The sequence below is a fragment of the Papio anubis genome, chromosome 12 (genome assembly GCF_008728515.1).
Source record: "Papio anubis isolate 15944 chromosome 12, Panubis1.0, whole genome shotgun sequence".
In the NCBI taxonomy this organism is placed as follows: Eukaryota; Metazoa; Chordata; class Mammalia; order Primates; family Cercopithecidae; genus Papio; species Papio anubis.
This window is the reverse complement of record NC_044987.1, coordinates 60,052,346-60,079,153: the sequence shown is the minus strand read 5'-3', so window position 1 is coordinate 60,079,153 and position 26,808 is coordinate 60,052,346. Positions and strand designations below refer to the sequence as shown.

The 26,808-nt window shown below is 41.7% G+C and overlaps 1 protein-coding gene and 1 long non-coding RNA gene across 4 annotated transcripts in view; one reads left to right on the top strand and one right to left on the bottom strand.

Annotated features, from left to right (window-relative positions):
* The window catches only part of P4HA3 (prolyl 4-hydroxylase subunit alpha 3), a 44,149-nt gene extending 29,077 nt beyond the window's left edge, over window positions 1–15,072 (bottom strand). For 2 of the 3 annotated variants that reach the window (XM_003910404.5, XM_031653134.1), the window contains exons 1-4: window positions 14,817–15,072; window positions 7,624–7,766; window positions 5,772–5,995; window positions 1,622–1,771 (exon numbers count right to left, since the gene is read on the bottom strand). In XM_003910404.5, the coding sequence (XP_003910453.3) occupies window positions 1,622–1,771; window positions 5,772–5,995; window positions 7,624–7,766; window positions 14,817–15,016 (717 nt within the window). In that variant the 5' untranslated portion in view covers window positions 15,017–15,072. The other variant, XM_031653133.1, reaches the window with a different exon arrangement.
* Window positions 14,763–26,100, top strand: LOC116269724. The gene is made up of 4 exons (XR_004177446.1): window positions 14,763–14,854; window positions 15,217–15,345; window positions 25,545–25,612; window positions 26,014–26,100. It is a non-coding gene; the product is annotated as an uncharacterized LOC116269724 (long non-coding RNA).
* Window positions 26,101–26,808: the final 708 nt, after the last annotated feature.

The window sequence follows — 26,808 nt, the reverse complement described above, 5'->3', positions numbered from 1 at the left end:
CTTCACAAAGTAGGTGACATTCGAACTGCGCCTTGTAAGATAAACAGAATTTCACCAGACAAAGGAGGATGTGGAAAGAGAGTAGAAGAGAAATCCAAGCCATCAGAGTTAGAGGGAAACAAAACAAAACTAATCAATAATTGGGTACAGCACTTGAAACCCCGTCTTTCAGGGTAAGCTGCTTTAGTTTCTCTTCTCCGAGTCTTTCCACGTTGATTCTCCATTTCCTTCCTCTAGGAAAACTCAATTACTTCTCACCCTTTGTTACATCACAGTTATTCTATTTGGCTTTAACACACAGCAATTTAGCAGGACAGTTAGGAAGAACACATACACAGTTTTTTTTTTTTTCTTTGTTTCTTTTTTTTTTTTTTTTTTTTTTTGAGAAGCAGTTTCGCTTGTTTCCCAGGCTGGAGTGCAATGGCACAATCTCTGCTCACCACAACCTCCGCCTCTCGAGCTCAGGCAATTCTCCTGCCTCAGTCTCCTGAGTAGCTGGGATTACAGGCATGTGCCACCACACCCAGCTAATTTTTGTTTTTTTCTTTTTTCGTAGAGACGGGGTTTCTCCATGTTGGTCAGGCTGGTCTCGAACTCCTGACCTCAGGTGATCCGCCCGCCTCAACCTCCCAAAGTGCTGGGATTACAGGCGTGAGTCACCGCACCTGGCCAACACAGACACAGTTTTACAACAAAGATCCATTCACCAGGAACTTCCATGAAAGGAACAGGACTGTTTGCTGCACTGAAAGTAAATCTGTTTGGGCAGCAACACATGGGTTTGGACCACCCACATCCTCCTCCCCTTTCTCAAGAAAAGGGGGAAAGAAAAAAAAAGGTAGGGAGCAGAAATGGTTTACTAGTTTTGGAAACTCTAGGGAACTGGTTCCATGGAGATTTTTGCAGCCTACCCTTGAAGACTGTACAACTCGGGTGGGAAATGGGGTTAGCTATACAAAAGCTATACCTTACCCAGTTATTGGTTAGTTTTGTTTATTGGCAGCTGCTTTATTTAGGGAAATGAACTTCTACATAAGGCACACCAGGGAGTAAGTAGATCAACAGTGCCATGGAAAAATAACACCTGGAGGAGGCACTGTGGCTGGCACTACAGAACAGTGACTCCACCTCTGTAACCAGACACGAGTCACATTACAGTGGGACTCAACTGCAGATGGGAAAAGCTCATAATCAAACTTCTTTGTCCATGGCAATATCATGGGTAATATCTGCGATGAATTATGAGTTGCTGAGAGCACAAAAGAGTGATCTACATTTACTGTGAACCCACTAACCATTTGGGAATAAAGCAGCTGCTGCTACAGGTGACAAACATGGGAAATAATGATTGTAAAGTAGTCAATGCATTGGAAAGAGCACTGGAGTTGTAGTCTAATCCTAGGTCTATAAGCTTTGTGACAAGTTAAGAGTCTTTTAGAGACTCAGTTTCCTCACATGTGATACATGGAAATGATAAAATAACTTCCTTGCTTGACTCACATTTGGTCCTACTGGGAAGATGAAACAGATGAAGATGTGAAAATGCTTAGAAATTGTAAAGCAGTTATAAAGGATTTCACTTAGTAAAATAAAAGCAAGTGAGCTTCACTTATTCCCTTACCTGGAAATAGGCAAAGGCCAAGTGATCCAAGGCATCTTCTAGACTTGCCTCATCCTCTGTCTTCCACTCTCCATAAGATCCTCGGAAGAGACTGACAGCCTCCTCCAGCCATGGAATGGCATGGTAATAATCCCCCATGTCATAGGCCACCTACACAGAACACAAGTACCATCGCTAAAGCCTTATTCCACAGGTAGAAAAAGAAAATGACAATTCAAAGAATAAGAGGACCTTTGGAATCCAAGAAGGCAGATTTTAATTTCAAACTCATTTTAATTCAATTTATTAAGCATCTACTATATACAATGCATTGTATTAGGTGAAGAGGAGACATAAGGGTTCTTATGCTTAAGGAATTTATAATCTGAAGGAGAAGAGAACATGACCTCAACTAACTTTAATTTGGGACACAATGTCATGAGTGCTCCAAGGAAAATGCATACTATCCTGTAGTGACACAGAGAAAGGAAGAGACTTGGGAATCTCAGAAAGCTTCATGTAGGAGGTAGCATCTGAGACAGGCCTTCCTTGAAGAAGGAAAAGGATTTTGGTGAGTAGAGACTGGAAGAAAAGCATTTTAAGATGAGGGAATGGCAGAAACAGAAATCTAAAGCAAGAATGTGTTCAAGTAGTCCATCGTGGCTGTAGCTAGGGTGAAGAGAAACAAAAAGTAAACTTGAAACAGCAGCACCGGCTAAGCAAATTACAGTCTTGAATATCATATTTTTAGGAAGATATTGCTGGTAGCAATGTGAAGAATGGATTACATTCATTCATTCATTCATTTATTCAATATTTACTAAGTATTTCCTATGCGCCTGGTGGCCCTGTCCTGTAAGAGCTTAAATCAAGAAGGGGCACGTGAGTAAGCCAATAATTGTAACACAATGCATTAGACACCATAACGAAGGTAGACATGGAATACTATGGAAGCTCAATGGATCTGTTCTGTATTAAATGCTGGAACGCCGGCAACATGGCAACATGTACCAGACATAGCTCCTGTCTCCTCATAGTTTACAGTTAACTAGAATACCAGAGCTGCAAGTGGAATTTCCTGGAAGTTGATACTGGAGACAACATGGAATTGTAAAGTTACAGACTAGGAAGAACTATTACAAAATGATCTAATTAGGGTGTAACTTCCTGACAGAGAAAAATCCTAGAGATATTGCAGTTCTGCAGCCTAAATAATAAATCATTGTTCCTTCAAGTCTGTCATTAACCTGTTGTTTCATTTTTCTGCACCTCAAGTCCTATTTGTAAAAAGGTTGAGCTAAAAAATGCTAAAAATGACTGAACTTTTCATGACAAGTTAATTTGTTTAATTAAGATTTCTATGAATAACTTCAAGTCCCAGCAATATGGTAGACTGAAATAACTGGAATCCTTCCGAACACAAATTCAGACACTTTGAATACTATAAAAAGTGTTGTATTATATATTTTCAAGAAATAAAAAAACAGAAAATATCAGGTACCAGAAACAAAAAAGGGCTAAAAGCCCAAACCATAAGCTTATGAGCAGATGCTGACGTTCCTTAGGATGGGGGTGGGTGTTAATCATAGTAACCTTGGTGTTCAGTAACCTTGGGTTATAACGCCCATATGAGGATAGAAGATGAGCCGTTCTTAGACCTGCCGCAAGCCCAGGAACTGGAACTAAGACACCTGTATGAAATTGGATTCTATAAAAAACTACACCTTAGGAGAAAAGGTAGACCAGAAAAAAATTTGCCTGCTGCCTTAATGAGACAAGAAGATTTGTTTGTTTCTGTCTAGCTCTGTGTAAGAATATTCTCAATTTTGAGCCTCTACTTCTTGTGAGTATAGGGTTTGAATCTGCAATATTCATATGGTTAAGGAACTCCTATGTCAATAAATGAATATAAAAATGGATCGAAGGCCAGTGAGAGCACCAGAGTTTCTGGAAGAAGAACACCCAAAACTCTCTGGAGGGATATTCCCACAACTCTGGGCACATGGATTCTCTTAGGGGGAAAATGTCCTGCTGAAAATAAGCTCCCAAACATGACAAACTATATCAGGAAATAATCCATCATGAGCAAGAGTCAACAGACACAATAGCATGATGATGGAATTAGACAATTAAGAATTTCAGAAGATAGGCTGGGTGCAGTGATTTATGCCTGTAATCCCAGCACTTTGAGAGGCTGAGGCAGGAGGATCACTTGAGGCCAGGAGTTCGAGACCATCCTGGGCAACACAGTGAGACCCTTATTTAAAAAGTAGCTGGATATGGTTGGGCACACCTGCAGTCCTAGCTACTTGGGAGGCTGAGGTGGGAGGATCACTTGAGCCCCCCCAGGTGGGAGGATCACTTGATCAAGGCTGCAGCGAGCCATGATTGTGTCACTGTACTTACTTGGATGGCAGAGCGAAACCCTAAGAAAAAAAAAGAATTTCATAAACTAGAAACTTCATAATCCATAGAGGAAGGGATTGGGGAAGTATAGATGAAACAAATTTGGCCACATGTTGATAATTATTGAAGCTTATTCTGTGACTTGGCAATACCACTCCCAGGTATTCATCCAAGAGAAATGAGAATAAATGTCCATAGAAGGACATAAAAGGATGTTAACAGAAGCTTTATTCACAGTAGCCCAAACTGGAAGCAATCCAAGAATCTGTGAACAGAAGACTGGATCAACAGTTTGTGGCATATTCATAGAATGGAATACTACCCAGCAATAAAAAGAAATGAACTACTAACAAATGATACAATATGGATGAATTCCACAGATATAATGTGCTGAGTGAAAGAAGCTGGACTCAGAAGGGCATATACTATATGGTTCAGGATCGCGGCTACCTGGGCAAGGGTGGAGCAGAAGGGGTGGGGTGAGTGGTAAGGAGGATGAGTGGGGTTTTAGCTGTATGTAACATGTTTTTTTTAAAAAATATATATTTTAAAAAATGAAACAAACATAGCAAAATCTGAACATATATTCATGACAATGATAGATATAATTGCTTGCTATATTATTTTATGTCCTTTTCTTATATTTGAAAAGTTTTCTCTCTCAAAATAAGTAAATAAATACAGAAAGAAAGATTGCCAGTAAGACTTCCAGGAAGTGACTTACTAAATTTTCAACATATGGCTTTACTTTCAGAAAGGCCTCACTAATGAAGAATATGTTAGTACCATACATCAAACTATTTACCTGGCTTAAATTTAAATCAGCCATGAACATGATGATTGAGCTCTGATTCCGCTCAGGATCCCAGAAAAGAGAAAACGGTAAGTAGAGAGACTCAAGCAGCCCACTCTGCCTTAATTTGGAAGACTGACTCCCAAAATTTGGAATCAGGACACATAAGACCCACTCCCAGATCTGTTGACAAATACTGTAGGTGTCAGGAAAAATACACCTTACTGCAATAAACACCTTCAAAGGTAAAATGGATTTGCTCCATTGCTTTTTATGGCAAAGGCTGGCAAAGAGTATATTACAAAATGATCTCAAGTGTGATTACAACTTATAATCAAAGATCAGTTAAAGACCTCAGATGGGGCGGGGGGGTGTTCCTGAAGTCTATTTCCTCAAGTAATGTTAAAGCGAATGGCCTTAGATTTTGGACACTACTTTAATTTTGTATTTCTAAATGCTTAGGAAATGTTGTATTGGATTCCAGAAAGTCTCAGGAGGCTGTTTCCATGATCCTACCTTTCCATCACCATCTCTTATCCTTTTCCCCAACCTTGTGTCCCTGACCCCCTGATTTCCCTTTCTACCCAAGGGTTCAGGCACTGGCCGGGTGCTATAGTTAGGGTGACCAAAGGACCATTTTTCCCAGTTCATGTCTGTTGTTCTAGCATAATTAATAACACCCCTTTCAATCTCAAGAGTGTCCTAAGCATATAAACACCTTTATTACTATGGAAAGGCCCTGAGATTTGGAGTCAAGACTGGGTTCAAGCTTTAGTTCTGCACTTAAAATTGCATAATCTTAGGGCAAGTTATTTACCTTCTCTGAATCTTGTTTTCTTTCTCTGAAAATGGAAATATCAAATTTCCAAGTTTACTGTAAGTATTAAAAAGAAGTAAAAGCAATCGGGACACAGTTATTTCATCCATAAGAAACCAGAGCCAAGCAACTGGTCCTCTCTCGAATATTGTTACCTTGCCGACTTGGAAGCAGTCATCCCCTGTGAGAGAAAAGAGCCGTTTGGGGCTGTACAGGTCAGTGATGGCAGAGCCAGTGACTCTCTGAAAGACACCTCGGGCCAGGCCTTTCACATTGAGCATGTACACGTCCTGCAGCCGCATCAGGGCCCTTGCTGCTCCCTCAAGGTCCTCAAAGGCTGGAAGGTCTTGCTCCACCTTCTCATAGCCATCCTTCAGAGCTGTAAAAGTAGTAAAAACATCAACCTGCCATTCAAGAAACAGGAGTTGGGCATTTAATACATGCAAGGCATGACCACCTGTTCAAATATTTAGTGAGATCAAGTTGGATTTGTCTTTGTGTTCCCAGAGGCAAGCACAGTTCCTGGCACAGGGTGGATGCTTAATGCAATTCTGAATGAGGAACATTCAGAACGAGTGAATGAGGAATAAAAATTAAGGCACACGGCTTCATTATATTGTCCTATCCTGTATGTCTCCAGAAGTCTTGCTCTTTAGGGAAACAACTCTTCTTTTTCTTTTTCTTTCCTTTTCTTTTTTTTCTCTTCTCTTCTCTTTTCTTTCTTTCTTTTAATAGAAATAGGATCTTGTTCTGTTGCCTAGGCTGGAGTACAGTGGCATGGTCATAGCTCGTGCTTGAATTCCTGGGTTCAAGTGAGCCTCTCACTTCAGCCTTCTGAGTAGGCAGGACTTCAGGCACACGCCATCACATCCATCTAATTTAAATAAATTTTTTTGTAGAGACAGGGTCTTGCTATGTTGCCCAAGCTGGTCTCAAACTCTTGGCCTCAAGTGATCCTTCCAACTTAGGCTCCCAAAGTGTTGAGATTATTGGCATGAGCAACCGCACCCAGCCTCTTCTCACTGTTAGCTTTCCAAAAATCAACAAACTTCTTTTTTTTTTTTTTGAGACAGGGTCTTGCTCAGTCACCCAGGCTAGAGTGCAATGGTGCAATCTCAATCTCAGCTCACTGCAACCTCCACCTTCTGGGTTCAAGCGATTCTTGTGCCTCAGCTTCCCAAGTCTACAGGCATGTGCCACCATGCCTGGCTAATTTTTTGTATTTTTAATAGGTTTCGCTATATTGCCCAGACTAGTCTCGAACTCATGAGCTCAAGCAATCTTAGCCTCTCAAAGTGCTGGGATTACAGGCATAAGCCACTGCGCCCAGCCCAAAAGTCAACACTTTTTTTTTTTTTTTTTTTGAGACAAAGTCTCACTCTGTCGCCCCAGGCTGGAGTGCAGTGGTGCGATCTTGGCTCACTGCAACCTCTGCCTCCCGGGTTCAAGCAATTCTCCTGCCTCAGATCCTGAGTAACTGGGATTACAGGCATGTAATTCCACCATATCCTGGTAATTTTTGTATTTTTAATAGAGATGGGGTTTCACCATGTTGGTTAGGCCAGTCTGGAACTCCTGACCTCAAGTGATCAGCCCACCTCAGCTTCCCAAAGTGCTGGATTACAGGCATGAGCCACCGGGCCGGCCGTCAACAAACTTCTTAAAGCACAAAGCAGAATAAATTGGGAAAGTGACCTTGCTATAGATGACACTGTAGTGACAATTTAATGAAACAGAAACTACTAGAAGACGGTTATTTTCTATACATATATAAATGGAAGGATTTATCTTGTACTTCGTCACAGGATTGTATAATGTATAATGTATAATCATACAAACCGATTAGCAAGGGGGGCTAATTCTTTGTGCTAGCTAGAGCTAAGGATATTAAGTAATACCCACCTACTCCATTACTCTTTGAAATCACACCCCAACAGAATCTCTCTCCTTACCACCAGTCAGGAGATAGAATCTTCTCTCTTACCCTCCAGCCCTCCTCCTCATTACCTCGGATGTTCTCACTGGCCTCCAGACTATGTACCACATTCCTCCAGTCAGACTGTAGGCGTTTGATGAGAGTAAATGCAAGCAGAGGGTTAGCCACAGGGGTTGTTGAATCCTCATGCAAAGAAAGTACCTTGTCATAGAATCTGAAAGAAAGGAGTAGAATGATCTCACCTCCTGATACGACCACTACACCTAGGGAAGGCTGGCATGGTGTGTGTACATTAAGAGTAGCTAACATTGACATGCTGAACCTCTTGAGATTCACATAATAGTCCAACCAAAAAGCCATGCAAGCACAAAGAATATGAAAACTATAGATACAACAAAAGTAGGTCTGCTCTTTTGTTCATTGAATGAGTCAGTCTATATTAATCAATTACTGTATATCAGGCACCATGCTAGAGATATAAAGGCAAGACAGGGTCCAGCTCTCAAAGGGATCACAAAGTCTTTTTCTCCTGTCATCACTGTATATGCAATACTTAGTATCTGGTAGAAACTCAAAAACACTATTGAATTAATTATAGCCACTGTGATGTGTGCTATATAGTGGTCCCCAACCTTTTTGGCACCAGGGATGAGTTTCATGGAAAACAATTCTTTCCACGGACCAGGGGCATTGGGGGATGGTTTTGGGATGAAACTGTTCCACCTCAGATCATCAGGTACCAGTTAGATTCTTATAAGGAGCACACAACCTAGATCCCTCGCATGTACAGTTCACAATAAGGTTCACGCTCCCATCAGAATCTAATGCCGCCGCTGATCTGACAGGAGGCGGAGCTCAAGCAGTAATGCTCCCTTGCCCACCACTCACCTCCTGCTGGCGGGGGGGCCGCCTCCTAACCAGCCACGGACTGGTACCAGTCCCTGGCCCAGGGGTTGGGGACGTCTCTGCTATGAGAGAAGTGAGCATATAATGCTGCAGCTGTGCAGGCAGGGCAGCTCACCCAGGTGGGAGTTAGAAGGGGGAAGGAAAGGCTTCCAAGAAGAGATGGCATTTGATCTGAATCTGAAAGGATTTGTTAAAATACTGAAAGCTGTGACTTATTGAGCTCCTACCATGTATTGGCCTGTTGAGCGCTGTAAATAGGTTGTCTCATTTAATCGCCCCCCACCTTCGGACCTACACTTAGTGTAGATTTAATTTTACCCATTCCACGGAGAGGAAACAGAAACAAAGCCACACTGTTAGTAAAGGGCAAAGCCAGGATGGAACCCAAGTCTGACCAACTCCGAAACCTGAGTTCTCAGCTGATTATGCTATATGGTTTCTTAAGGAGCTAGAACAAAGAAGAGAAGAAGAGTATTTTTCAAGCCAACAGGAACCATTAGTGTACAAAGGCACAGAGGCTTGAGATATATTTGTAGTAAGTCAATCTACACTAGTTATTTGCTAGATGTCAGACTCCATGCTAGATTCTAGGGATACAAAAGCAAGATGGGGTCCAATACTCAAGGATTTCACGGATAAGAAAATAACTTTTTTTCTCATCACTCTGTACCTAAATTCAATACATATTTCTATGAAAGAATGAATAAAGAATACTCTGCTAGGAGCTAAGGAAAAAATTCTGAATAAGGAAATAATCTTGGTCTCAAGGATCCACAGTTTAGTGAGTAAGGAAGATACAAATAATTACATTACAGATGCAATACCAGATTTAAGAACAAGGCTTGGTGGGGAGGACAGAGAGGGGATGATTAATTCGGCCAGAGAAGGTTAGAGAAGGCTTTAAGTGAGAGTGGTACTGTTTAAAACTATGACTTGTTCACATATATAAATGTGTGAGAGGGTGGGGAGGAGGCCACTTCAAAACTGCAAGCACAAGACAAGGAGAGTCTGAACCACGACAGCGACGGAGAATGGACTGGGTTCAAGGAAGGAGTTTAGGAAGTGGTGATGACTGTAAAGCGGAATAAGAGGTGGGATTGTCCAGCACACTTTCAACCTTTCTAGCTTGGCAACAATTGCAGAAAAGGGCAGAAATGATAGGGCCTGAAGTGATCATCTTTCTAGTTAATTTCCCTTCTCCAGTGTCCTTCAACAGTGTTCATATAGGCAAAAGATGCTGGTATACTACGGTTAATTCCATTTCTAAAACACCAATGGAATTTATAGTACTGAAATTTATTATCTATAACAGGACACATTAAGGGTACTATTCCTGCTCTCTAAGAGTTTTCCCCCTCGTTTTAAAATTATTAACTTCAAAAACAGTATAACAAGAATGGAAGTAGAAGAAAAAAGAGTTTGTGCAAAGTGAAAAAAAAATGAACGTGTGCAAGCGCACAGGAGACTATGAGTCCTTTGGCAAGAGTGGGAAACTTCTGCAAGGAGACAGAGATGAAAGTGAAAAATAGAGGAAGTGGCAGGGTGGTAGGATTTCAACCCCTTGGAGCAGAGTCCGATCTGAGGATTTCTAAAGAGTGAGGTCCTCAACTATGAAATGAAGCCTGAAATAGAAGATGACAGTCTTGAGGCTTCCAAGGAGCCGAATGTTTAATTCAACATAAACTAAGGAACAAGAATCTGGACCTGGGTCTCCCAGTGGGGAAATGGGAAGCCTGTCAAGTCCCAGGGTGTCTCTGATCCCAAAGACAAGGCAGTCTGTGAGCTGGAGCTCTAGGGTTTTGAAATGAAACCAGCCTCCAGGGTGTGGGATCTTTACTACCCATTGTTTCCTGCTTTGGCTCCATATGGAACTACTTAGGGAAAGATATTCCACTGCTACATGAAAAAACTTAACAAGCGGAGACTTGGGCTTGAGTCCAGCTTAAAGAGTAGGTGTCCAGGAACAACTGAGGCTGAGAGGGCAGTGATTCTATAAGACAGCTGGATAGGAAGGAGCTGGGGGAAGACCCGAGACTTATTCTGACCCAGCCTCCAACTATCACTCAGTTTCCTCATCCATAAAATGAAAGAACTGGTCTAGTCTAGAAGATTTCTATGGATCTTTTCAGCATGCACATTCTGTTATTTCTTCTGATCACCCCTTCCACAACTGAATAAACAGATTCCTCATTAGCTTGAGGACTAATGTTTAACAGGAATCAGAGGAAACTGAGGCACAAAGGTAAAATGGTAAAGCAGAGAGGTGAATATTTGCCCCAAGTCATGCATCAAATCAAACGTGCTATCTACTTCCTTGTTTTCTTAGCACCCCTCCTTGCATTTTGGGGTTGATTTGTTTAGGTCAGGGTTTGATCTCTATTGCAGCACATCAATTCAGTCCAGTGTTTACATATGCCACTTTTCTGTCACACAAAGAAAAAAATCTCTCAACTGATAACTGAGGTTGGCTTAGAATCCAAAAGTTGGCCCTAGCCCAGCCTCTGAGCACACAGCGGTTTCCAGAGTCTGGAAACTGAGTTACTGGATGCTGAATTCAAACCTCAGGGTTTCCTAAATGTCTTTTTGCTTTGACAAATACTGCTGAGAATGGAAAATCAGATCCTTTCCTTCAAGAATCTGCACATAAAATTTGCAACCCAATCCCTGCATTAAACATAGCCTGGGCAGGTTATCCAACCACAATACATGGGCTATTTCACTTCAATATGTTTTGCCTTTGGAATTCAGAAATGGTTTTGTCTCAGTTCTTCTGGGACATTCTTAATGCTTAATCCTTAGCACAGAAAAAAATTGCTGCTGACACTTCTCTTTCACTCTTGGTGGTATTTTAAACTACAAAAACAGCAACAACAAAAGCTAGGGTAAACTCTCTTTATATACATAACTAGTATATGTACCATGCTGGCATATAACCATATATATACTATAACAAGTATAATTTTTATTCATTAACTTGGAGTAGCGAGTAGTTCCAACCTCAAGAATATGGCATTTTTCTATCTCAACCGAGCCTTGGAAACAGCCTCTCAAGTTACATAAAATCACCAGATTGGGAGTATAGAAAAATTAGCAAGAACTGCCAAAATTCTTGTTTTAAAAAGCAAACATAAAGGCTGGGTGCGGTAGCTCATGCTTGCAATCCCAACGCTTTGGGAGTACGAGGAGGCAGGATCAATCACTTCAGGCCAGGAGTTCAAGACCAGTCTGAGCAAGAGAGCAAGACCCTGTCTCTACCAAACCAAACCAAACCAAACCAAACAAAAACAAAAACAAAAGCAAAAAAAGCCCTAGCCAAGCATGGTGCGCATGGTGGTGCACACCCGTAGTCCTAATTACTTGGTAGGCTCAGGCAGGAGGATCACTTGAGCCACAGGTTTGAGGTTACAGCGAGATATGATAGAGCCGCTGTACTCTAGCCTGGGTGACAGAGCAAGACCCTGTCTCTTAAAAAGCAAACATTTCACTGGGTTTTAGAGCAGTCACTAGAGAACAGAATGATAGAATGCCAGTCTTCAAAATATCAAACTAAACTACAAAATTAAATGTTCGTAAGTCACCTGAGAAAATAATCGGGAACTTTTCTGATTTGTTTTTTATCTAGGCTGTCACAATCCTAGTTAATCCTCAGAGCCAAAAGTGGGGCCTAGTTTCACTAGTTTGTCTTAAAATAAAATAAAATAAAATAAAATAATAAGCATAAAGGCTTAGCATTTGTCTAGCAATTGTTACATGCCAGGCATAATGATAAATACTTTTACATGGTAGTCTTAATTCTTCAATAACCCTATGGTAATAGGTACTGTGTTTATCATCATTTTAAAGATTAGGAAACTAAAGCTCAAAGAGGTAAAGTAACTTGTCCCAGATCAGAGCCAATGATTCAAATAGAGGTCTGTTAACCTCCTGAATTTACTGTTAACCACCATGTACTGTGGCCACTAGTAAAACCTCAATTAGTTAGGAGCCTGGTCTATGTCTTGGTATAACAGATAAAAGAAGCAGTAGGGATAACATAGCATAATAGGAAAAAAGTTGGATAAACAGTCAAAACAACTGTATCCTAGTCCTGGATTTGCTACCTGTTAGATTTATTAATACAATCTTGAATAAGCAACTAGACTTTAGTTTTCTTGGGTTTTAACTGATTTCTCAACAGTTAACAGTGTAATACAAATCTATTTCAAAGCACCGTGTGTGAGAGAGAATCAAATGAGATACGGTTTGTATGAGACCTCCTGCTGCGACAAAGTTGTGGCAATGATAATGGTGGAAAGACAGTGAAAGAGACCAGCATGGCGCAGTGGGGTTGGCCAGCTGCTTTGGCCAAAATGCTCTGAGTGCTCTCTTCTGAGAATGTAACCTGAAAGACCAGCACAGGGATTCTGACCCCCCACTCCCATCTCCATCTGAGCTACCCAAAGAAAGAAATTACTGGTATGAAAACAAGCATGGGTAGCAGGGAGCATGCTGGGCACTGAAATCAAGCAGAAAAAAGTCTTTCCTATTTCCACCAATAAGCTTGGACTCCAATGACTCTGGGCTATGAACAAAAAGAAGACATTTGACTCAGTCAGCATGGACCCATAGAATACTAGACAACAATGCTATACCAAAAAGTGACAATAATTATTGAAATGATCTTCATTTATTGTTAAAATTAATACATACCTATATTGTACATTGTCACACTATTTCAAGCTGTTTATATGCAAGCCACATACTTAAGGACAAGCACCAAATTAGCTCATTCAGTCACTATTAACAAGATCTCTCACAAATACTTTCCACCCACAAAATGCTTTTCTTCTACATAGCTCTCTCTCACAGTCATGGGGTCTCAAAGTTTTGCACAGGGTGACAATGGGTTTGGGGGTCACACTGGACCTCAGAGTCACTCCCCATTCCACATACCTTCTTCTCATGTCACCCCAGAATCAGTATTACTATCACATACACTCACGCAAAGTTTTAAAAGCAGTGCATTGTGCCATCTTAGCTCAATGAGAAGGAGGTCACGTGATATAAGTACAATATTAATATATCCAAATAGTGACGTGGTCATAACCACTCTGTCAGTGTTGTAGGCTTCTTCATGTCCCAAGCAGAGAAGGCGCAGCACATATTCATACAGATGGTATCATATACAATCATTTATCTTTCATTTTTCTCAGCTGGACACTGCCAAAGTCGATACATGACTATGGTGCCTCAGCATCCCAAGTCTAACAATCTTTTATGCCACAGTGTGTAGCACTAGAGTTTGTTGATTGTATATCAAAACAATATTAGCTGAGCATCCACTGCTGTGTGCTATACTCAGTATCTTCTGCATCAAGTATGTTTTTTCACAGTGCTTTTTTGATATCAAATATGTTGACACACATATAACATCTCAGTTATCATTTATTTAGTATTTAGAGAGCTTCTACATGTGTAAGGAGAAGGAAGAACTGAAGACATAGAGGGCAGTGGACATCTCTGATTCACAGTCATGGTGCTACAGACCCGAACTCCTTGAGGGCAGAGTTGGCTCTTCTTCACCATTTTATCCCCACTACCTGGAACACTGCCTGGCTCTTAGTAGGCACTCAAAAATATGTGTTCTATGAATTAATGAACTGAAGCATTATTCATATAGCGACCTGTACAGTTACTCAGCATCACTCACATGCAGAGTATGATATCCACAGCATCGTGCCCATCCAGTGCCAATGACATGTAAATCTCACATATGGTGGAAGACTGTCACCTGACTCCTAACACTAAACTTCAGCTCACTAGGTCATGCGGTGTTTCACGATCGCCCCTTGAAAGGTCAATACTTGCATAGCTAAAGCGTCACCATATTCTCTCCATCTCACTCTCACAGTGTCTCTGTCACAGCACCGTCCACTGTGTCTGTGTCAGTGTGACACAGGGCCTGGGGATCACACAGCTTTGCACAGCACATTGTGAGGTCCTAGAGTCACCCCACCCCGCTCTTCCACAGTGTCTCAACCTTGCTGTGTGACGCTGGATATGGGGGGGGGTGGTGCCACCATGTGTGTTATGGAGTCTGCAGTCCCACACAGTGTGACTCAACCCTCGCCAACACCTCATGCCACGGAGTGTCGGGGTCCCACACAGTGTGACAATGGGTCTGGGGGGTCACAATGGCCCTCAGAGCCACTCCCCACCCCACGCCACAATGTCTTAGTCGCACGGTGCGACAGTGGGTCTGGAGTCCCACGCAGCATGACAATGAGCCTGGGGTCACACTCAAGCTGAGTCACCCCACGCTGCTGCACAGTGTCTCCCACTGAGGCCCCTCGGTCGCTCCCACTCGCCGTGCCCTCACCTAGTCAGGTCCCGCAGCCGCGCCTCCTCCCCGCGCAGGTACCGCCTCAGCAGCCCCAGCAGCCGGCGTTCGGGCCCCAGGGCGCGCGCCACGCTGGTCAGTGCCGAGAACGTGTCGCCCCGCGCCGCAGCCCTTTCTGGGTTTCCTGTCCCGAGCGCCAGCACTGCCAGCAGCGCCGCCAGCCGCGCCCCTGGACCCATCGCCAGCGCTAGCGCACTTCTCAGACAGTCCTGGCCGCGCGGCGCCAGCCGCTCCTGCCCTGGCCTGCCCCGCCCCTTTCCCCGCCCCCTCCCGGCTCAGGCCCCGCCCCCTGGCCCCGGTCAGTCGCCTCTGCCACCCAGTCTCGCCCCACGCCCCCTGCTTCCTTCCTTGTTTCGAAGCGCCTCACCTCGCTCTCTAGCCCTCAGCTCCTCGGAATGCGTGGGGGCTTCCTGCAACATCAGTGTCAGCCGCCCTCCACTAAATCGCGACCCTGTGAAGGTGTTTCCACTGTGCCTATCACACTGGGAGAAATTGAGGCGGGGGCGAGGTGAGCGATGAATTCACAGGTCTAAGGCTGTGACCATCCCCAAATATTGTTAACACCATGCTGACAACATCCCTAAAATATCCACCTCTCTGTACCATGGAGTGACAATACACAAACACCACTGGATCCCCACAGAAGAGCCAATTTTGCGTGTGTGAATAGCTGCACAGGCAAAGAGCGGCAAGAGGGCAGCAGGCAGGAAAACCCTCACAGAGGGCGTGACATCTGAGCCATCTGAAGGATGAGTAGGACTGTGTCAGGATGTGAGTGTATGACAAATCTAGGACTTACAGAACCTGAAACTCTGGGGTCCTGATGTCACTGCTTTACACAATATACCTAGAGTCACTTAGGCAAACAAAAATATTGCTATTATTATAGCCTATTAGGCTACTTACTCTATTTCCCCCCTCTTAATCATTTCCCAGGCAATGTTCATTCATTCAACAAATATTTATTAGCACCTATGTTAATGTGCTGACTACACAGAGAAATAGCAGATCCAATCCTGGACTCAAAGGAGGAGACAGATATGTAAACAAGTAATCACAGTAAAGTGCTGTCAGAGTAACTGAGGGTTGTGCAATGTGCAATGGCAACACTGAAGAAGGAACCCTCATCTAGCGGGTGGAGAGGGCTTCAGAGAGGAGATAATGTGTGCTGGTTCAAAAGCATGAAAAAAATTGGAAGTTGACAGGCAAGGGAGGAGTGGGCTTTCCTGGCAGAAGGTACCTGTGCGTGACAAGGTTTGGAGGTGGAAAACAGTTTGAGTTCCAGAAATGACGAGAAGTTCCTTGTGCTTGAAACTATCAGATTGCGAAGGGCCTTTGCATGCCATACTAAGAAATTTAGGTGCTTTTCTTCTATGAAAATCCAGTGGAAGTTTTTAAGGTGGTAATAATTGTAATAACAATGGCAATAGTAAACACAGCAGTTAATACTTACTGAGTGTTTCCTGTGTGGCAGGGGCCATCCAGAGTATTTTACATATATTAACTCATTTAATTGCTGTCCAGAGTATTTTATATGTATTAACTCATTTAATTCTCATGCTGACCTTACAGCCTAGGTAGTAGTAGTATTCTTATAGTATTATTAGCCCCACTTTACCAATGAGAAGACTGAGTTGTAGGGACAATCAATAACCTACTCAATGTTAATCACTTGTGGACCACATTTGAGGTGTGCTGTAAACCAGCTGTCTAGGAAAAAAATTAAAATTCTGATTTGTGGCATTTGCCAATTTCTGTGGTGTCAATTCTCCCATAGTGGCTGATTTCAACATGAGAATATGTCATCACTGACTGCAGTTGGATAAAGATGCTAACAATCAATTCTTGCGAGCTGGGGTGAGCCAGCTCCAGCACACCACTGCTTGTGTAGACATGGAGATGTACCACGCAGATCCCCCTTCAAACAATTGTTGCACAGCTGCAGGGAATGTGATCAGAAGAGTCTCCAGCGGTCAGCTGCTTTAGGGTCTATCCTATAGCAGAGAGCAGCCTTGCCTAGGGAAATTTCCTTCCTGGGGCAACCCTAATCCAGCAACGGAGCAAGGTGAGGGAATCAAGGCCTAGCCATTTTGGTCCATCGTGAGAAAACTCTTACAGGCAATACTAGCTCCAGCATGCCTGCCACCTTGATTAAGGCTTCATCAAGCCTCTTTGACTTCTTCCTCTCCCTTTTCTTGCTTCCTTTCCTTTTCATAGATGTTGATCTCTAATAAACATCTTGCACCTCAAACTCCATCTGAGCCTCTGTTTCTAGAGAACCCAATCTGTAACATCAACTCAATCAACATACATAGTAAGTGGTAGAGAAGGGACTTGAACCCAGGTCATGTGGATCCTGATTCCATATTCTTAATTACTACCAGAGGCATTTACCCAGAAGGTTTTGAAGATTAAGCTTCAAGGCTCCTACCTTGCACAAACTCTTTCCAACTGAGTAGCCTTCCCATAGAAGCTGTTCTGACCAGAGAAGATTAGGGACTGTGGTAGGCAGAATCACGCCCTCCCTCCAAAGATGTGCATGTGTTGATTCGCAAAACCCATGACTGTTACCTTACATGGCACAAGAGACTTTACAGATGTGATTAGGTTAAGGATCTTGACATTGGAGGATTATGCTGGTTTATCTTGGTAGTCCCGATGCAATCATGAGGGTCCTTAAAAGTCACAGAAAGAAATGTGACAATGGAAGCAAAGTCAGAAAGATTTAAAGATATTTAACACCATATTGCTGACTTTAAAGATGGAAGAAGGAGGCCACCAGTCAAGGATTGTGAACAGCTTCTAGAAGCTGGAAAGGCAAGGAAACAGGTTCTCCTCTAGTGCCTCCAAAAGGAACAGAGACCCGCTGACACGTTGATTTTAGTCCAGTAAAGCCCATTTCAGACTTCTGAACTCCAGGACTGCAAGACAATATATGTGTTGTTTTAAGCCACTGTGTTTGTGGTCATTTGTTTCAGCGACATTAGGAAACTGACAAAGGAACCCAAAGGTATCTGTTTTGTATTGTCTCTGTCTCTTTAGCCCAAATGGGCAGTACTTCTATTGATAAAATTATCTTAAAACCTTTGAGGATTTCCTATAAATTTTACTGGAGTTCTTTCCATTAGACAAAAAACATATCTATATTTCTTCCCAAGAAGTGCCCTTCTCTCACTTGGGCTGAGACTCAGGGTGGTGGTACAACAGTCTTAAAAGTCTTTTTATTTTGTTAGAGATAGGGTCTTGCTCTGTTGCCAGATTGGATTGCAGTGGCATTATCACGACTCACTATAGCCTTGAACTCCCGGGCTCAAGTGATCCTCCTGCCTCAGCCTCCTGAGTAGCCAGGACTACAGGCACATGCTACCATGCCCAGCTCGTTTTGTATTTTTTTGTAGAGACAGGGTTTCACCATGTTGCCCAGGCTGGTGTCGAACTCCTGGCCTCAAGTGATCCCCCTACCTTGGCCTCCCAAAGTGCCGGGATTACGGGTGTGAGCCACCACGCCCAGCCAGCCCTAAGGTTCTTAGAAGCATTTCTTTTTCCTGGTTGAAATATAAGGTACACCCATAAGATTCTTAGAGACCGTCTACAAAACCACAATATAACCACCAATATTAGGAAACTAACATTGACAAAATACTAATACCTCGAGTTCACATACCTTCTTCAAATTTTCTTGATTGTACCATTTAAATGTGTTGTGAATCTAGGATCCTATCCAGGACTATTTGTGTGTTTAGTTGTCATATCTCTTTAGTGTTCTTCAATCTGGTACTGTTCCTCAATCTTTGCTTACTCTCTGCTATCTCGACACATTTGAAGATAACAGGCCAGTTATTTTTTGGAATGTCTCAATTTGAGTCTGTCTGATGTTTCCTCATGAGTAGATGCAACTTTGGCAGGAACACAACAGGAATAATTCTTTGTTCTTCTCAGTGCATCATGTCAGGAGGCATAGTATGTTGATTTGTCCCATTGCTGGTGGTGTTAATTTTCAGTACTTGGTATAAATTATGTATGCCTGGTTCCTCCAGCATAAAGTTAATGAAAAAGTATTTTCTACTTATTAATTGGTAGGTTATTACTACTTATTGGCATTCTCTGGTAATATAGAGCTTTCTCTTCTGTCCCAGTTATTAACTTATTCATTTATCTCAATATGTATGAGTTCATACATATTATTGAATGAATTATAATTAACTATTTATTTGATGCTCAAATTATTCTGCAGTTGTCCTGGCCAACACAAGTTGACTAACCTCTTCAATATGGCTCTTGTGTCCTTTTGATATGTCCCCTTTACTCCTCTCATTCTATACTTTGTTATTTATAAGCTATTGCAGGTAATCTTGTACTTTCTTTCCCAGCCCCAGTCCCAGAATCAGGTATTTCTCCAAGGAGTGCTGGTTCCTTTTAATGGAAAAGAGTATTCAGAAACCAAGATTTGGGTGCTGGTGTGCTTACTGTGACTGGGATGCTGCTGCCCTCAGGTTCTTTCAGCAGATAGAGCTAGGAAATTGTACATAATAATTTTGTTAAATTTATTCCTTAAGTATAGTCTTCTTTATAAAATTGAAGTATAATTCGTATAGTATAAAATCTACCTTTAGTGTACAATTAGTTGATTTTTAGTATTAATATATTCACAAGGTTGCAAAACCATCACAAATATCTGATTCTAGAGTATTTTCTTTACCTCAAAAAGAAACTCTGTACCCCTTGGGAGGCTGAGGCAGGAGAATCACCCGAACCTGGGAAAAGGAGGTTGCAGTGAGCTGAGATCACACCTCTGTACTCCAGCCTGGGTGACAGAGTGAGACTCTGTCTCAAAAAAAAACAAAAAGAAAAAAAGAAACCCTGTACCATTAGCAGTCACTCCCTCATGGCAACCACTGATCTGCTTCCCATGTATGTGGATTTTTTTTATTCTTGGCATTTCATATAAATGGCTTTGTGTGGTTTTTTAATACTATTGTAAATGAAATCTTTTCTTAATTTATACTGTATGGAAGTACAATTGATTTTTGTATATTGAGCTTAAATCTTGTAACCTTTTAAACTTGTTTAATGTCTCTATAGTGTGTTTTGTGGATTCCCTATGATTTTACATATAGACAATCATAACATCAGAAAATAGATTACTTCTTCCATTCCAATCTGGATGCTTTTTATTTATTTATTTAGCCAAAATGACTTGGCTAGAATCTCCAGTAAAATGTTGAATAGAAGTGGTAAGAGAAGGCATTCTAGTCTTATTTCAGATCTTAGGGGAAAAGCTTTCAATCTTCTGCCATTAAGTATGATGTTAGCTGAAGGTTTTTTTGTTAATACCCTAATTAGGTTGAGGAGGTTCCCTTCTGTTCTTAGTTTGTTGAATGCTTTTAATCTGTAGAATGCATTTTCTACCTTTGCTGAGGTGATCATGTGGTTTTCACCCCTTATTTTCTTAACATGGTGTGCTATATTGATTGATTCTTGTATGTTGAACCAACCTTGCATTCCTGGGATAAATCTCACTTGCCATGATGCTGGATTTGGTTTGTTAATATTTTGTTGAGGATTTTTGTATCTATATTAACAAGAGATGTTGGTCTGTGGTTTTCTTTTTATCTGATATCTTTGTCTGTTTTGGTATCATAATTTTGGTCTCATAGAATGAGTGGGAAAGTGTTCCCTCCTTTTCTATATTTTTATGTGTGAGTTTGTATAGGATTGGAGTAAGTTTTTCTTTAAACATTTGGAAAAATACACCATGAAAGTCATTTAAGCCTGGGCCTTTTTTTTTTTTTTTTTTCCTGTGGGAAATCTTTTGATTGCTGAGTCAATATCTTTAGAAATTCTTTTAGAGCAAGTCTCCTGGCAATGAATTCTCTTAATTTTCTTTCATCTAAGAATGCAGCTATTTTACTTTTATCCTGAAGTATATTTTCACTGAATGTAGAATTCTGAGTTGACCTTTTCTTTTTCTTTTCCCCTTCCTTCCTTCTTTCCTTCCCTCCCTCCTTCCTTCTCTCTCTTTGTCTCTCTCTTTCTCTCTTTCTTTCTTTTCTTTCTACAAGGTCTCACTCTGTTGCCCAGGCTAGAGTGCAGTAGTGGTGCAATCATGGCCCACTGTAGCCTTGATCTCCTGTGCTCTGGCAAAGCTTCCTGAGTAGCTAGACCCACAGGCACATGCCACCACACACAGATAATTTTCTTTTTTGTAGACACAGGGTCTTACTATGTTGTCCAGACTGGTCTTGGACTCCTGGGCCCAAGTAATCCTCCCGCCTTGGCCTCCTAAAATGTTGAGATTACAGGCATGAGCCACCATGTCTGGCCATGCTCATTTTCTAAAAATCTTTTTCTCATATTCGGATTAGATAATTTCTACGGGTCTATTTTCAAGGTCACCCAAGTTTTCTCTTTCCTATGTTATCTGTATTCTGCCATTAAGTCCATCAGTGAGTTTTTTATTTTGGCTATTATACTTTCAGCTCTAACATTTCCATTTGATTTCTTTTTATGTCTTCTATTTGTTTGTTGATACTTTCCATTCAAGAGTGTTCACCTTTACTTCTTGGAGCATTTTATAATGCCTAGCTTAAAGTCTTTAACAATTTCAACACTTATGTTCTCTCTTCATTGGCATCTGGTGGCTGTTTTTTCTCATGCAGATTGAGATTTTCTTGGTTCTTTGTATGCTGAGTAATTTTGGATTAAATACTAAACATTCTGAATATTATACATGTCTAGATCTTGTTTAAATCTTATGGAGAATATTCATACTTTCATTTTAGCATGCAAGTGACCCAGCTGGATACAGGCCACAAACTGTGACCTGTCTTTGTGGCTGTGGTTAAAATGTCAGTTCAGTTTTCAAAGCCTTTCAATGCTATTCAGACCTCTTTCAGTTGTGCATACTCAGTGGGCAGTCTTGGATCTGGATAGTGGTTTATCCCTTTATCCCATACCTCAGTACTCAAGTCTACGGTATGCTATTTAGTATCAGATCCATGCGTGCACAGCTCAGAGGTGAACCCAGGAATTACGGCATTGCTCTCCCGGGCTTGTCTCCATGATGTTTGAAACTTTACAGTCCCGAGGCTCCCCTTTTAGGTCCTCTCACTAAAAACCCGAGGTTTCACTTACCCCATTCTGCTATGTACTTCGCATGACTGCATGTATCCAGGGCCAAGTAACAGGAAGACAGAGTCCTCAAATGCCTGCTCTGTGTATTCTGTCCAGGTTTTACAATTGCCAGGGTAGAATGTATCTGTTTCATCTTCCCCACAAACAGAACCTCCTAACTATAATATTTTGTTTTACTTCTGGATCAGTAGAGGAATTTTTGAAGTCACTTTAATAGCAGTGTTCCAAGTTTAACTAAAACAAACTAAAATTTAATGCAATTATGCTACAAGTGTAAATAATTACATGATGACATTAGAATAGGTATTTTCCGAGCACTGGTAAGTTTGTGAGGGCTCAACTTACATGCCTGTTTGAAACAACTTGCTAAATAGGAAGTTTTTTTAACCTGTATTATTAGACCATCCCTATTTCTGAATGTCAAAATAGTGAAAAATGTATATTAGCTTTGAGGAAATGTTAGTATAATAAGGCTTTTGGGTATTAAAATGGAAAAACATTGACAGAAAAGAGTTGAGGAAAAGATCAAGATTTTCAAATAATTATCAGAGAAAGAGAAGGGCTTCTCTGGAAATAATAACCATCCTCAGCTTCAGCTTGTGCCACTCTCCTCTGCTCGCTCCACTCCAGCCATGCTGGCCTTTTGTCTTTTCGTTTCTTGCTCTTGGCAAGCTCTTTTCTGATTCATGTGGAATTTCTGACAGACGAAATCCTACTCATCCTTTGAGTCATTTCCTCAGGGACATTTTATTTGTCTGCAGACTAGGTTCAAGTCTTCATATTATTCAAGACACACCCTGTATTTTCCCTTGGTAGCATATATGACAATTATAATTTTTTATTTGGGCCAGGCACAGTGGCTCACGCCTGTAAACCCAGCACTTTGGGAAGCTGAGGCAGGAGGATCGCTTGAAGCCAGCAGTTCGAGACCAGCCTGGGCAACAGTGAGAGCCTGTCTCCACAGAAAAGTGAAAAATAATCTGGTTGTGGAGATGTGTGAATGCAGTCCCAGCTAGGAGGCTGAGGTGGGAGGACTGCTTGAGCCCAGGAGGTTGAGGCTACAGTGAGCCAGAATTGCACGACTGCACTCTAGTCTGGGTGACAGAGTGAGAGTTTGTCTCAGAATAATAATAACTATAATTATTACTTCTTATTTGTATAATTAATGGCTATCTGCTATACTAGATCATATACTTCATATAAGTGAGATGGTTCCTAGCTGAGTGCCTGGCAATTGCAGGTACTTGTTTAAAAGTATAGAACAGGTTAGGCATGGAGGCTTATGCCTGTAATCCCAACACATTGGGAGGCCCAGGAGTTCAAGACCAGCCTGGGTAACATAGAGAGACAAAAATACAAATATTAGCCAGGAGAGGTGGTGCATGCCTGTGGTGTGGGCTCCTTGGGAGGCTGAGGAGAGAGGATCTTTTGGGCTTGGGGAAGTTGGGAGATCAAGGCTACAGAGAGTCATGATTGTGCCACTGCACTCCAGCCTGGGCAAGATAGCAAGACTCTGTCTCAAGAAAATAATTGTTTGGTTTTTTTTTTGTTTGGTTTTTTTTTTTAGATGGAGCCTTGGAGTGCAGTAGTGTGATCTCAGCTCACTGCAACCTTGGCCTGCCAGGTTCAAGCAATTCTCCTGCCTCAGCCTCCCAAGTAGCTGGGACTAAGGTGCCCACCACCACACCTGGATAATTTTTTTTTTTTTTAATAGAGACAGGGTTTCACCGTGTTGCCCAGGCTGGTTTTGAACTCCTGAGCTCAGGCAATCCACCCACCTCAGCCTCCCAAAGTGTTAGGATTACAGGCGTGAGCCACTGCGCCCAGCCAAGAAAATAAAAATAAAAATAAGAGAATAGACAAATAAAGTAGAAAGAGCATTCAAAACAATCCTGTTAATCTCTTTATCAAATGTCCCTAGTGCCAGTCCTCTTCCAAATCTTTTGAATTGCCTGTCCTCACAATAAGCCTATGAAGTATGTATTGTCCTGCATTTTACAGTTGAGAAAACCAGCTTATGGAAATGAAGTGACTCAGCTGCAAGATGGTAAACCCAGGGTCCCCAGCTCTCAGTTGAGTGCTCTTTCCATTGCATCATTACTTCACGTTGCTCATTATCAGTTCCTGGGTTAGCCTCCCTTTTACGTGGAATATTTTACTCCCTGGAACATTTCCAGGGACTCACATCACCTCAGTTTTTCCTTTATATTATGAAAGGATGAAACCAATAGATCAATGTTTCTCAGTGTGGCCCACAGCCTATTTGCATCAGAATTATTCAGGTAAATGTGGACGTTCTTATGAAAAATTCAGATTCCAAGGTCCACCCAGATTCATTGAATTGGACTGTAAGAGGGTGGAGGACAGGCAAAGTCCAGGAAATCTGCATTTTTAACAGGCTCTTGAGGTGATTCTTACACACATCCGAGTTGAGAACACTTCATTAGGTGATCTTCAAAGTTCCTTTCCACTTTGACAGTCTTTGCTTCTAAGACATTAAGTTTGGGAGGCATGTCTTTGCATCTCTATCATCTTTTACAGAGCCTAGAACTCAATATATTTTTAGTGAACAAATACACTTGTATTCGAAAGACCCAGATTCAAGTTCCTGCTTAGGTAGGTACCAGTTGTGATTCCCTGGGAAAATTACTTAATGTTCTAGAAATATCATTTTTAAGATGGAAATAATAACAATCTCTATCCTGGCTGCCAACAGCTGATGTGGAAGATAAATTAAATCATGTTTGTGAAAGCTGTTATGGTGGTTCCAAGTTGAAGAACCACTACAGGCATAAAGTGGGCACCAGCAGGGGTTACTAAGTCCTTCAGACTCACAGGTGGCTCACATACAGCTCTCTCCAGTGGAGTGAATGGGGAGCTTATTAAAACACAAAAGAAAACCGATCCCACCTTTGAAAAATCACATTTCCATTCAAAGTAGGTAGGGTCTTTCCATGGAAATAACATGATTTTTTAAGAGAGACTCCGAGGCATTGCCACAGTGACCCCTAGTGGAACTTATAAGCCAACTCAAACCCACCACCCTAGTCCTACATTTGCTGTTGGCTTAGCAGAGAGATCGATTTATTAATTCCATATATCTGTTCTTCACATAGGCTAGGACATTTTTGTGAAGCTTCTCTTTGTCCTCAGAGCCTAGCATTCATCCATCCATTCAACTATTACTGAGCATCCTGGGTGCCAGCTGCTGTGCTTGGCTCCAGAGGGATACAGCAGTGGAGTCAGTTGGGATCCTCACCCTCAGAGCCAGGTGGGGACAAGTTAAGAGTGGAGACAGAGAAGCAAACAACCAATAACAAGAGTGACACATGCTCCAAAAGAGGAAGTGCATGGAACTATGGAAGCCACTTTCTTTGGCAAAATCTCAATGATCTGTTTTGAGAATAAGCATAGCACATTGAGGGATGAATGGCAAAAACGAGGCATGAAGTGTAAACAGGAGCCAGATGGCGAAGGGCCTACTCTATAAATAAATTTAGATTTTATTCTAAGGTCAATGGGAAACACCTGAATAGTTTTAAGCACAGGAATTATTCGATTTTTGTTTTTTAGGATCATGCTGGCTTCAGTAGGTAGAGCTGATGGAAGGAGGTAAGACAGGAAGGAACTACACAGTCTAGGTAAGAAGTGAATATTAGGTTGGGAGGGGCATACAGGGAGTTTAAAATATATTGATGAAATGGCATTTCTTTCCCTGGGTGGTAGGTACAAAAGCACACTATTCTTTACACCCTACATTTATACTGCATAAATTATGTAGTATGTGTGAAACAGTTCATTTAAAAACATACAGAACTCACAGGGGAAAAAAACTATATATTTTTGATACGTACATATGTCACATAAAATTTGCAATTTTCACTTTGTGATGAGGGTAGCCTCTGAGGAGGTATGGCAAATTGTAAAAATAGCCATGATCCTTATTCCTCTCCGTATCCACACCCTTTGCTATATGACTTTGTATCTCCTGCTTGAACCTGGGAAGTTCTTATTATTTTCTTTTGCCAATAAATTGCAACAGAAGGAACAGTGCATCAATTCTGAGCCTAGATGTCCAGAGGCCTTGCATGCTTTGGCTGTCTCTTTTGGGGCTCTGCCCAGGCACCCAGCAAATACCCTGGGCTAGCCTGCTGGAATGTGAGAGATCATGTGTAGCAGCACTTAGCCAACCCAGCCGCGGCCATCGGAAATAAACCAGCACCCAGTCAACTTGGCAGCTGACCACCAACAGATAAGTGGACTCCCTTAAGACCAGAAGAAATACCCAGCTGACCTCAGTCAAAACTGCTAACCCACACAACAGTGAGATATATAAATAGCTGCTGTTTTAAGCCACTAAGTGTTGGGGTAATTTGTTTTGCAGAAAAAGTTGACTGATACAGAAATTGGTGTCTGAAAGTGAGATGTTAGGCCTTTAACAAAACCCTAAAATTTGTGACATTGGCTTTGAAATTGGGAGTGGTTGGAAACTGGGAAAATGGCAAGCAAACATAGTGAGTCTGGGGAAATGATGGGAAATTATTACTAGAGGCTGGAAAAACAGTAATCTGTGTTTCATAGTGGCACTTTATAAAGACCTCTGCAAGAATTAAAGTGATGTCTAGTTGACCTCTGGACAAAAAATACTTCTTGGAAACTTAAGAGTGAGATCCCACAGAAGCCCAATTCAGAAATACCAGTAATAAAATCTAGAGAGATGTCACAAAACAATTGTGTCATTTGGAGTATGGAATAGACTATTATCAGATACATAGAAAGCCCACTAAGTTTTAAATGAGTTGTATGTGTGAAGTACCACCAGCCTGGATTAAAGGGG